This window comes from Theobroma umbraticum, unplaced genomic scaffold, assembly GCF_002168275.2.
Source record: "Theobroma umbraticum cultivar Fairchild unplaced genomic scaffold, ASM216827v3 scaffold_56.0, whole genome shotgun sequence".
Taxonomy (NCBI): domain Eukaryota; kingdom Viridiplantae; phylum Streptophyta; class Magnoliopsida; order Malvales; family Malvaceae; genus Theobroma; species Theobroma umbraticum.
Genome location: NW_018397256.1, coordinates 12,449,248 through 12,461,751, shown reverse-complemented (window position 1 = coordinate 12,461,751; position 12,504 = coordinate 12,449,248). Strand labels below are relative to the sequence as shown.

The following is a 12,504-nucleotide window of genomic DNA, read 5'->3' as shown; positions in this document are numbered from 1 at the left end:
TATCTAATTGTCCTAATTGAGTTAAGTTTGCAACACTAGTTGAATCTTCAAAGGAAAAATACTAAACCTTAAAAAGGAAAGCCCATTAACTTTTGAAAAATGCATTATTTTCCCTATCTTCAATTCTAAATTCAAAACCAAAGACAATTCTCCCTCTCTTGATCCTTTTTTCTTAATTTTTATTTTAATCTTATTCAATTTAAGGTTAAGGTGTTTTTTTAATTTTTTTTGTTAAACTCAACGCTTTGTCATGTTAACGTATTTGTCACGTCAACAAATACCACATCAGTATAATGCTAATTATATTGATGCATAATCAACACGACATCATATTATCAATGTCACATCACTTCAATTAATACCACAATAGCATACTAAGGGTGAAATTTAACAGTGATAGAGTTAAGAGGTGAAATTAACAAAGTTACAAACTACAAAAACTCAATTTACGTACAAATTATTATATATGGATTAAATTTATATTTTTTTTATAAAATATAAGAACTACTTATAAAATTTAATCAAGAATTTAAACGAGGGAAAATCAATCCTTTGTGGTCTTCGGGAGGCAGTATCTACATTCCTCTTTAGGCCCGCGGTGCAATGAGGCTCGCTGAGCCCAAACCACTAAATCTCGCTCACGTCAAAATAATAGAAAACTTCAAGTAATTATTCATAATGGATTATTGAATAAACTTCGCCAAGTCGAAGCAGCTGAGGTTGATACTGCAAATGAAAAGGAAAAATGAACCGGAAATGAAGCCTGTGTTTGCTCTGACTTCTGCCCCTATCCCACCTAACCGACCCTCTGTGCTAAGTTGGTGTGCATTACACCGAAGTAATTGTGGATGTGATCTCCTTCGACTTGTGCGCATGGTTCGGTGTATGGTTTTCTAAGTCATCCAAGCAAAACTAGTCTTGCAGCTGAGCAAAAAATACTAGTTACAATACGACTTTTCTAAAGTAGAGAGAGTTCTGATTCCAAGCTGATATTTGCTTCCAGCGCCTTTTGTTTCTTTTACGCTCGCCTTGTTACTTTGTAGCATTATTTTGTTTCAAGCTTTTATTCCAAGTATATCTAGAACATCTAGTAGCAAAGATCAACTAGGTAATCGCCTGTTCAATTAAGACTTGCATTGAGGACCCTCTCAAGTCATGCTATTAACCAAAAGTCTATTCCTAGTTATTTTTTCAATTATGACAGCTGCAGACTTGATCAAAGCTTGTTTGTTAACTCTTTGCTATGTATATGTACTAAATGCATATCAGAAGTAGAAGCCAACTGCCATAAAAATTTACCTTCTCTTGCTCTGTTCATCACACTTGATTTTTAATATGTAGTGCTGTGTAGATCCTACCTCTACAAAAAGAAACAACATCGCCATGGTTTACAAAATTATAACTGTTCTTTTATACATTTTTCTCTGTCTAGTGTTGCATCCTACGAAAGCACAGACCTGGATCAAAGCTGGTTACTTCCTTGGCGATGAATTCCCCCTTGCTGACATAAACACAGATCTCTATACTCACCTTATTTGTGCCTTTGCTGATCTAAACTCCTCCTCTTTCCAGCTTTCCATTTCCTCGGCTAATGAACAATACTTTTCTGATTTCACAAACACTGTCAAGCAGAAAAACCCATCAATCACCATTTACCACGCTTCTATCCGTCGGCGGTGGAAATGCAGACTTTTCTTCAATGGTAAGCAATTCTTCCCGCAGGAAATCTTTCATTGATTCCTCAGTAAAAGTAGCTAGGCTTTATCACTTCGAGGGCTTAGACTTTAGCTGGGTTTCAGTTGAGACAAGCTCTGCTATTAGCAATATGGCTACTCTCTATGAAGAATGGAGAGCTGCAATAGATTCAGAGACAAGAAACCTTAGCCAGTCTCAGTTGATCTTGACTGCGTCAGTTCCATACTCACCCCATATATTAGAGTCGCTTAGTTTTCCAATAGACTCAATAAAGGAAAACTTGAATTGGGTACATGTTATGGCTTATGACTACCATACTCCTCTTCGGGATAGGCTCACCGGAGCTCATGCAGCTTTATATGATCCTGATAGTAATGTAGACACAGATTATGGTATTGGGGAATGGATTAATAGTGGACTTCCAGCTACCAAAATCGTGCTGAGTTTGCCTTTCTATGGCTACGCGTGGACGCTGGCAAATCCTGTAAAGAATGCTATTGGTGCAAGAGCAAATGGGCCAGCTATTAGGACAGCTAATGGGCCATCTGAGACAAACGATGGAGACATGAGCTATAAAGACGTTAGGAAATACATTCAGGAACGTGGTGCAAACACTGAATACAATGCGACTTACGTGGTGAATTACTGCACGGTCGGGGCAACCTGGATCTGTTTTGATGATGTTCAGGCTGTGAAGACCAAGGTTAAATATGCCAAGGAGAAGAAGCTTCTGAGTTATGTTGTCTGGAGAGTTCCCAATGATGACAATTGGGTGCTTTCTCAAGCTGGTAAGAAACTATGCTTTACGCTTTCCAACCAATGCAATAATTATCTCCCTCTTTCCAATCACAACATGAAGCTCGCAATTTAATGCTTATATAACCCATTTTGAGAGCTATTGTTCTAACTATAGAAAATTAGATTTAGTTCATCAAACTGAATATAAATATCTATGGATTATGAATTAATCATAAGATTTTCACCTTTTTATCTCGTAATATCCATTAGATAATTTTGTGATAAGGAAGATACTGGCTACCAAGCTGGCATGACATGGAAACAAAATGGGTTAATTAAGAAAACTAGAACGAGAAGAATTTCAAAAATAATAAAAAAAAATCGTAAATGTTCCTGACAAGTTTCCTTAATCTTTGTCAGCAAATTCCATTGGAAACAGAAGAAAGAACAGACTGCCGTTGATTCTAGGTATTTTGATTCCAATTGTTGCGGTTGTAGTTCTGCTTGGCGTTGTGAGTTATTACTTTCGAACAACAAAGAGCAAGTCAAAAGGTTACTCTTTCTGAATTACTTTTAGTACTACATGTTTGACAATAGTAAAATTCAACTCAAATCTCAATACCCGAATCCTAACTAACATAATGAAATATTTTCTGGGAATCTAACAAAGGGCTTCTCGTTCTTTTGTTTTGGCTGATCTATAGATATGGTGCAAAAGAAACCAGCTAAAGAATCGAAGTCCAAACCTAATGATACAGCAGCTAATGGCAATTTTAATAACGATGTTCCTAATCTGACAGTATATGCTTTCTCTGCTATTGAGGTGGCTACGGATGGATTTTTACTTGAAAACAAGTTTGGGGAGGGTGGATATGGTCCAGTGTACAAGGTAATGCAAGGCTATTCTAATTGGCAAGACAAAGCAATATTGCTGTATTGGTCATGTAAAAGCAATGAAAATGGGATTCTATTTTTTCCAGGGCGTGCTGCCAGATGGTCAAGAAATAGCAGTGAAGAAACTCTCAAAAACGTCTAATAAAGGGTTTGAGGAGTTCAAGAATGAGGTTATGCTTACAGCTAAGTTACAGCATGTAAATCTTGTCAGACTTTTGGGATTCTGCATGGATAGAGAAGAACATATGCTGATCTATGAGTACTTGCCAAATAAGAGCCTGGACCACAACCTTTATGGTCTGCCCCGATCTTGTTTTTGCTTAAAATACAGTTCCTAAGTAGATATTGATGACAATTTGCAGTTGAACATTCATGCGATTTCTCTTATAATTTTTGTGTTTTGAGTTAGATTCTGTCTGGTTATATATTTAACTGACTGCTTATAACCTCTTATGATCCAGACCCGCTTAGAAAGTTTTTATTGGACTGGAGAAAACGTGTCGAGATCATTGAAGGGGTTACTCAAGGGCTTTTGTATCTTCAAGAATACTCTAGATTTACAATTAATCATAGAGACTTGAAAGCTAGCAACATCTTGCTGGACGCTGGCAAGAATCTTCGCAAAAGATGGACTTGAAGCAAACACAAGTCGTATTGTTGGGACTTGGTAAGTACACTCAAACACAGAGCTTTTTGACACAAGAACATTGTTTTTAAATACTACTTAGCCTTTTTTGTTTTTGACTCGTACAATGCAGTCTACTAGATTTTGTAAGTCTTTCTTGATTACAACCATATTTTTACTACCATTATGGTGAACGAACATACTCTGTTAATTGAGGTGCAAGGTTCATGATAATTTCATGATTTCAGGCATATGACCTATGGATGGAAGGCAAAGCCTTGGAAGTCATGGATCCCTCGTTGGATGACAGAACTTCAACCTGCAAACTCGTGAGATGCATGCATATAGCTCTGTTGTGTGTCCAGGAAAATGCAAATGACAGACCTACCATGTTGGATGTCTCTTCAATGCTGAGAAATGAAACCGCTCAAATGGCGGCCCCAAAGAGGCCTGCTTTCTCGACAAAAAGTAATGAAGATGAGGAAAAGAGACCTGAATTGCAGGTAGCAATATGTTCAGTTGATGGTTCTACAATTTCAGAAGTGGTTGCTCGGTGAGAGTTTAGGCTTGCAAGACAAAATTCATTAATAGCATTTGTTCCAGTCGCTAGTTTTCTCCTCAGAGGACCGGTTTACACGCTGCAGAATATAGATGCCTTGTTCTCTAAGCTTTGCCTAGAAGTCTGTTAGGCTATCGGTGGTTGAATAACACCATTAGAATTTTAAAAGAATGAATTTGGGTTCAAATTAATAATGAAATTGTATGGATCAAAGTTTTTTCGCTAGTATATTAAAAGATTGTTTAATTTTCTTGTACCGATACAGGAAGAATATTTTTAAATTTTGAAACGAATATTTAAGTTAACATCAATTGATAATAAATCTCAAGACATTTTTAATTTAACTGATATAAAATACATTTTATCAAGCAGTTACGTAATATATTTTTTTTCAAATATTTAGTTTTAACTCTTGACAGCAATTATTCAACAATTTATCGAAAAAGTAATCATATCTTAAAATCTAAAAATAAATTTACCAAACATCTTCTATCATCTGTTTTACTTTTAAAATAAAAAATTGATCAGACATCTCTTACCTATTGACGTTGGACAAACACCATGATTAAATTGCTTTGATGTTGTCTTATATGTATAAATAAAATGTCTACCTAGGACCTCTTCTTTGGAGTTTCAGCAAATGCAAACTACTTAATCTGTGACCAAAACTAATTAAGTGACTGAATACAAAAAGGGGTTTTGATAAGATGATTGCCATATTTTAAGGTACCATAATTTTGGCCTTATCCTAATGACAACATGGGCTGCTAGAAGTGTTTTATGTTATCACAATCCTTTTTGTCCCTCTAGTTGTTGGAAATATATAAATTTATCAGTATTAGCAGCCCCAGATCCTTGGCATTTGCTATATATACGTTTTCAGGCTTTTGCATTCAAGCAGCAGCTTCTCATAGCTATAATAGCTACATCTTTCCAAAATGGTTTGCAAGTCCTTTGTAATTGTCTTTACTACTATCATATTTTTCCATCATTAGCTTCAGTTAGCTGCAGGGCAAAATGTTGTCAAAAGAGCATACTGGTTTTCCGGAAGTGCATTCCCAATTTCTGATATAGATTCCACCCTGTTTACCCATCTTTATTATGCATTTGTTGATCTAGATGCCCAAACCAACCAAGTTACCATTGCTTCCGGGAACTTGAACAGGTTCTCTACTTTCACACAGTCTGTCCAACGAAGAAATCCTTCTGTCAAAACCCTTCTGTCCATCGGTGGTGGTGGTGCTGACAAGCAAGGTTACGCTTCCATGGCTAGCCAGGCTGGTTCTCGTAAATCATTCATTGATTCATTAATAAGGTTGGCAAGGTCTTATGGCTTTCACGGCCTGGACCTTGACTGGGAATATCCGTCCAGTCTGGCTGAGATGGGTAACTTTGGAGCATTACTTAGAAAGTGGCGAGTAGCTATTAACAATGAAGCCAAGAGCACTGGCAGGTCACCTTTGCTTCTATCCGTAGCAGCTTTTTACTCGTCAAATTATTACTCATTGGATTACCCAGTTCAGACTGTAGCAAACAGCCTGGATTGGATCAATGTAATGGCTTACGACTTTTATGGCCTTGGTTGATCAGATGTTACCGGACCACCCGCAGCCTTATTTAACCCTTCAAGTCAAGTTAATGCGGATTCTGGTATCAGAGCCTGGATTCAGTCTGGCATGCCTTCTAAAAAAGTAGTACTCGGCTTCTCCTTTTATGGATAAGTCCGGACTCTTGCAGATGCTAATAACCATGGTTATTTTGCACCAACAACTGGATCAACTATATCCAAGGATGGATCAATAGGTTACAAGCAAATCAGGCAATTCATAGTTCAGAATGGTGCCACAACTGTGCATGATACTACTGTCTTTGGGGACTACTGCTATGCTGGAAGAACATGGATTGGTTATGATGATTACCCGACTATTATGACAAAGGTCAGGTATGCTAAGGACAAGGGGTTGCTTGGATACTTTGCTTGGCATGTTGCCCTGGATGACAACTGGGGACTTTCACGTGGAGGTTAATGTAATTACTTCTACTAGTTCATTTCTTTTCTCTTTTCTGTCATTTTTCTTTGGAAAATTATGTAACAGTGGATGTTGTTTTCATTGTGCGCAGCTTCACAAATATGGGGTAGTCATCAGCATGTTGTCTCTGACTACGAACAAATGATTAAACTGAGGCAAAAAGCACGGTTGAGAGACTAGTGGTCACGTATGGAACAAATTGTCCATGGATTTTGAGATGGATTGGAAATTTCTGCCTGCTTTCTACGGGCTTTCTTCTTTTGAATGGTGAGAATAATGATGAATTGATTGCATCTACCCACCCGACGGCACCCTACTTACCCAAAATTCTTCTTTAAAAAAAAAAAATCTATTTGCGAATTGCATGCTACGCCGAGCTTAACTTTAATAATAAAAAAGTTTCTTTGCTGTTCATATTTCGGTATATATTTCAATATTCTCTGCTTTATGTTGTAAGTTGTGCTACTTTTGATGCATTATGCCGCAAGATGGTATTGAATTACCACAGGTTATATCATACCTTACACCTAAACATGAACAGGGAAAAGCAGGGGAAGAGTTCGCCATCTCCAATTTTTGAAGCTCGAACACAACATACAAAGAGAACAATTTTTTGCCCCAACTTGCTGCAACATTTTTACTGTTTTAGTAGCAAAATTGCAGAGCTAAAAGTAAATAGATTGAACTTGATGGAAGCATGGTTAGTCCAAACTATCACTAAATGTAGACAGCCAAAAGAATAGTGTAAATACGACAACGACAAGCACCAGCATTCAACGTCCATGACGAATCTGCTTTTATTACGTGTAATTTTTTACTTGGTGGGACGGGTTTTGTTTTTCTTGGTGGGTTTAGGGCTTCATAAGTTGGGCCAACCTTGGGTTCCCATCGGTTTCCGAACAACAGACCTTTCATGAAAACTGGGCTTGAGAACTCTTGCCCGCAGGAGAAACAGATTTTCCGGAGGGGAACTCCAACCTGAAAATATTTGGGTTACTGTGAAATGAAACCAAAGACATTGGCCTGATGGCGACAGATGGGCTTTCCTCTTGTCTTCAAATGGTAAGGATCGACCCAGAAAATTTGGTTCTGACTAGTGAAAATCAACCCTTCTCTTTTCTTGTTTCTCACAAACCATTCAACAAAGGAGTTGGGCGAACGGCCCAACACATGGTCGTGCAATAAGAGGCCGCATGCCACATGTTCATGGACGTGTTGCATAACGACAAAGGTCAAAGAAGGTTTTCGTGATGTAAATTAGTTTTGATTTAATGTAGGCAAAATGGTGGCACTTGTCCGATGCAACAAGCAGCTGTCCCTTCTTTTCCCATTGAAATTCAACTTGGTTATGACCAGGCTTGTAAGTAGTTAGTAATTTCATTTGGTAGCTTCTTCTGTTGTAACTGTACTCCCTTTGACTTAACTCTCGAATCTGATGGTTGAATTAAGGCGGAGAAAGGTTTTGGTGTAGACTTTTCTTTTTCTCCAAACCTAAACAGTCGTTTCCTTCAATGAAAATACCCGGAGGTTTTTTTGTAGACTTTTCTTTTTCTCCAAACCTAAACACGCGTTTCCTTCAATGAAAATACCCGGAAAACTACGCAAAACCCTTCGATACGGAAAGTATTGTCGGCCAACAACAGTCGAAAAGAATTTGATTTTTCTCACATAATCTGCATGTAGTCAGATAAAGATTAGAGACTCGACGTGTCACCTTGCTTAACCAAATTGCACTTCTAGGCGCAAGAGCTTGCTTCTTTCATTAATGGCTTCTAAACCCATGTTCCTCCTTCTCCTCCTCCTGTTTCTACCGTTTAAACTACAATGCTTAAGCCCACAAACATGGATCAAAGCTGGTTACTGGGCCTCTAGCGGTGAGCTTCCTGTTTCTGATATAAATTCTGCTCTTTTCACTCATCTCTTTTGCGCTTCTGCATATGTAAACTCTACTTCCTACAAGCTTTTAATCAACTCCTCAAAGGAAACAACCTTCTCTGAATTCACCAACACTGTAAAACTCAAAAATCCATCGATTACTACACTTTTATCCATTTGGGTTGGAAAAAGTGAGTCGACAACCTTTTCGTTGATGATAAATCAAACGTCCAACAGAAAATCTTTCATTGAATCTTCCGTAAGAAAAGCTAGGCTTTATGGCTTTCTTGGCCTAGACCTTCGTGGGGTTATGCCTAGAAATAGCACCAACATGACCAGTTTGGGAACTTTTTTGGATGAGTGGCGAGCTGAGGTAGCTTCTGAGTCAAGAAACTCTGGTAAGACACAGTTACTGTTAACTATGTCGTTTGGTCGCGTGCCAACTGTCAACTCGGTGAGTTATCCGATTGATTCTGCAAAGAGAAACCTGGATTGGGTAAATATTATAGCATATGACTACTATGTGCCAACAGTAGACAGGTTTACTGGCGTTCATGCAGCCTTATATGACCCATTTGGTGGGGCTAACACTGATGCTGGTATAAGGGAATGGTTACACAGAGGATTTTCTGCAGACAAGCTAGTTTTAGGTTTGCCTTACCATGGCTATGCGTGGACACTTGTTAACTCTGGTGAGAATGACATTGGTTCACCAGCTTCAGGGCCCGCTGTCACAATCGATGGTTCCATGGGCTATAAGTTAATCAAATCATTCATTCAAAATTATGGTTATGGCGCTGAATCTGTGTATAATTCTACTTATGTGGTCAGTTTCTGCAAAATTGGATCAAATTGGATCAATTTTGATGATGTGGAAGCTATTAAAGCTAAGGTTTCTTATGCCAAGGCGAAGGGGCTACTTGGTTACAATGTGTTTCAACTCTCCAACGACGAAAATTGGCTGCTTTCTCAAGCTGGTATGATGGTTATCTCCCTTTAGTTCTGTGGATTCTCTAATCTCTTCTTTTTCATTCTTTTTTAGCCTTTCTGGATACAGGATTAGCAATAGTCCAAATCAAGTTCTATTTGAAAGATATTGAACTTAATCCAGTTTCTTTTACACAAAATTCCAACTAAGGGAGCTAAAAATTACACCCAATTAATCAAAGATGTGGAAATAGAACATCGTACCATTTCATTTTCTTTCTTGTTTATTCACTGGTTTTTCAAGTGTAGACGCGTCAACTGAACTCATTTTTGCCTCTATTTGTATTTCTGACTTTTGGGCTTTCTCAAGTTAAGCAGTCACTTTTTTATTTCCACACAAAGAGAAAAACCTATTGACTTAAAGCCTTTCAGCTTGAGCATGGCGGAGTATGGTGCAGTACCTTACCTTCCAAGTAAACAATAAGGATGTGTTATCATTATTATGTCATGTTAGCACGCTAAAGAAGAACAGAACCTGGTAAAGTTTGGAGATCCTTGCTAGACTTTGTAATTAATATAATGAACAATGTCCACAGCTTATGGAATAGGCACCAGTCGACGGGAGAAGCAGCAGTTATTGGTGATTGTTCTGGTTACAGTTGCTGCAGTGATTCTCCTGATGGGGACTATCGTTTGTTACCTGCAAATAAAAATATTCAAGTCACAAGGTAACTTACTGGACAAGTGAAAATTTGCAGTTAGAAAAAAGAAATAAGTGCGAAATTAATTCCAACAGGTAACTCTCTTTCATTTTGGCTGCAGGACTTTTGGCTACATTGAAAAAGTCAGTCTTTCGGGTGAGACCCAAAATATCTGCTGATAAGGAGCAGGACAACAGTGCTCCTAATCTCCAAGTTTTCAGTTTTCCTAGCATTAAAGCAGCCACAGATAACTTTTCAAGTGAGAATAAGTTGGGCCAGGGTGGATATGGACCTGTCTACAAGGTAATATTAGGCTTAACTTATTATAGGAAACCTGAAAATGAATATTGGAAAAGTATTTTCATCTCTAATTTTTATTATCTGCTAGTCATGAAATGATGATGACCAGGCAGATTCAGCCTTGAGTGAGGAATCTGCAGCAATCTTCGATACTGCATTAGAATAAGAACCATATGTTTTACTGTAGGTGCACTCTGCTTACCTGCAGAGATTATAACTTCCTGAACATCCAAACAATGAAACTACTCTTTTACTTACAAAACAATTGTTAATCAAACACATGGTTGGTATTAACTTTTAAAGAATGCGGACTATAACAGGGTATGTTACCCCAAGGGCAGCAAATAGCAGTTAAGAGACTTTCAAAAACCTCTAATCAAGGGCTTGAAGAGTTCAAAAATGAGGTCACACTTACTGCAAGGCTTCAACATGTGAATTTAGTTCGAGTCATGGGAATTTGTACTGAGAGGGAAGAGAAAATTCTGATATATGAGTTCATGCCAAACAAAAGCTTGGATTTCTACCTCTTCGGTAAGCAATTCTGAATTCTACACACCTAGTATGATTAAGGTGATTAACTAATCCTTCCATACATTTAATTTATGCAGATCCAGTTAAAAGGTATCTCTTAGATTGGAAAAGACGTGTTTTCATAATTGAAGGTGTTACTCAAGGGCTTCTATATCTACAAGAATACTCGAATTTCACAATAATTCATCGTGATATAAAAGCTAGCAACATTTTATTAGATGATGATATGAACCCAAAAATATCTGATTTTGGTGTGGCCAAATTATTCAGAAAGGATGAACTTGAAGCAAACACCAGCAGAATTGTTGGGACATTGTAAGTAAACCAGTGACTTTCAAATGATGAAATATCATATGTTTTTTCTTTCCTGCATTGCATCTATGTTATTGTTAGTTATTAATTCATTCAATGTAGTGGCTATGTTCCTCCAGAATATGTTAAGAAAGGAACCTACTCTATGAAATATGATGTTTATAGTTTTGGAGTTCTGCTTCTGCAAATTATAAGTGGCAAGAGAAATTCCAGCAGATATGGATGCAATGAAAACTTGAATCTTCTTGAATATGTGAGTTACTTCGGCACACCCCTTTTTCCCCTTTATTTGTCATACTGTAACATCTTTTGTTTTTTTAGCCAAAATGCATTAACATTGAACAATTCCAGGCATACGAATTGTGGAAACAAGGTCGAGGGGCAGAGTTCTTTGATGTATCACTGGATGATTCATCTTCAACGTGTAAGCTCGTGCGATGCATGCAAGTAGCACTGCTGTGCGTGCAGGAAAGCCCTGCAGATAGACCATCAATGGTCGAAGTTTTTTCGGGTCTCAAGAACGAAACTGTTGCAATCTCCACCCCTAAGCAGCCTGCCTTTTCGGTCATAAGAGATGGAAAAGAGGGAAGTAAAGACATTTCCAGGGACAAGGTGTTTTCAGTCAATGATGCCACTATAACCCAAGTGATACCTCGATGACAGTATGGGAGACCTAATGGAAAAGAATTATGGTTTACCAATCTTTAATCATGCAAATATAGATATTGATGATTGGAGCAAAGTGTTGAATCTGCTTATTTTTTCATTCTTTTGCTTACAAAAATTCAAAAAAGAAATTGATTACAATGGAATATAAGGCTAATTATAGGGATGCCAAATTTTCTAGTTTCTAGACTATGTAAAAACCAATCAGAGGTTGGTGGAAAATCTACGAAACTCCCAGCGTTAGATACAATGTAAGAATCCCCCTGATAATGTAAGAGAGAGTTTATTAGTCAAACATATGCAACGCCAAAGATAAAAGCCCAAAATCTTGTCGCTGTAGAGAAGAAGCTGATATTTTTCTGTAACAATTTTTTCTCAGAATATTAACAGAATCCAATTTCTGTAACAAAATCTTCAGAAGTCTTATTCATAGCACATCAACTTTGGTCAGGTTCTCTCTCCTTAGTCCTTACAAGCCCATTTTATGTTCTTTCTATTACTTGGCGCCAGCTCAAGTCGTAGACTTGGTCCCTGCTCCAGGAGTCTGACAAACCTCAGATTAGAGGAACCTGATAGCAATCTTATTTTGATGAATAAAAATGGCAAATTTTTTTGATAAACAACGTCATACAATAGCTACAACAAGTAATA

The 12,504-nt window shown here is 37.7% G+C and overlaps 1 protein-coding gene and 2 pseudogenes across 3 annotated transcripts; all 3 read left to right on the top strand.

Annotated features, from left to right (window-relative positions):
- Positions 1–1,383: 1,383 nt before the first annotated feature.
- On the top strand, positions 1,384–4,645 carry LOC110411474 (cysteine-rich receptor-like protein kinase 19; annotated as a pseudogene). The gene is made up of 6 exons (XR_016350843.1): positions 1,384–2,483; positions 2,854–2,985; positions 3,138–3,322; positions 3,414–3,624; positions 3,789–4,098; positions 4,201–4,645. The product of XR_016350843.1 is annotated as a cysteine-rich receptor-like protein kinase 19 (transcript).
- Positions 4,646–5,262: 617 nt separating this feature from the next.
- LOC110410764 (class V chitinase pseudogene) lies at positions 5,263–6,538 on the top strand (annotated as a pseudogene).
- A 1,768-nt stretch (positions 6,539–8,306) lies between these two features.
- Positions 8,307–12,290, top strand: LOC110411310 (class V chitinase-like). 2 transcript variants are annotated; one of them, XM_021421410.1, is made up of 7 exons: positions 8,307–9,393; positions 9,940–10,071; positions 10,166–10,347; positions 10,665–10,875; positions 10,953–11,190; positions 11,290–11,440; positions 11,539–12,290. In XM_021421410.1, exons 1-7 carry the CDS (start codon positions 8,307–8,309, stop codon positions 11,845–11,847), a joined length of 2,310 nt encoding a protein of 769 aa, XP_021277085.1. In that variant the 3' UTR covers positions 11,848–12,290. The 2 variants fall into 2 exon arrangements, with proteins under 2 accessions (XP_021277085.1, XP_021277086.1); XM_021421411.1 differs by lacking the exon at positions 11,539–12,290 and having other exon boundaries at positions 11,307–11,421.
- Positions 12,291–12,504: the final 214 nt, after the last annotated feature.

What these genes read in the sequence shown, in the direction of transcription:
- LOC110411310 (XM_021421410.1), top strand. Translation starts at nt 8,307, where the DNA reads ATGGCTTCTAAACCCATGTTCCTCCTTCTCCTCCTCCTGTTTCTACCG. An exon ending in AAAAATATTCAAGTCACAAG is followed by an intron (nt 10,072 to 10,165) that starts GTAACTTACTGG and finishes TTTTGGCTGCAG; the next exon opens with GACTTTTGGCTACATTGAAA. An exon ending in AGCAGAATTGTTGGGACATT is followed by an intron (nt 11,191 to 11,289) that starts GTAAGTAAACCA and finishes CATTCAATGTAG; the next exon opens with TGGCTATGTTCCTCCAGAAT.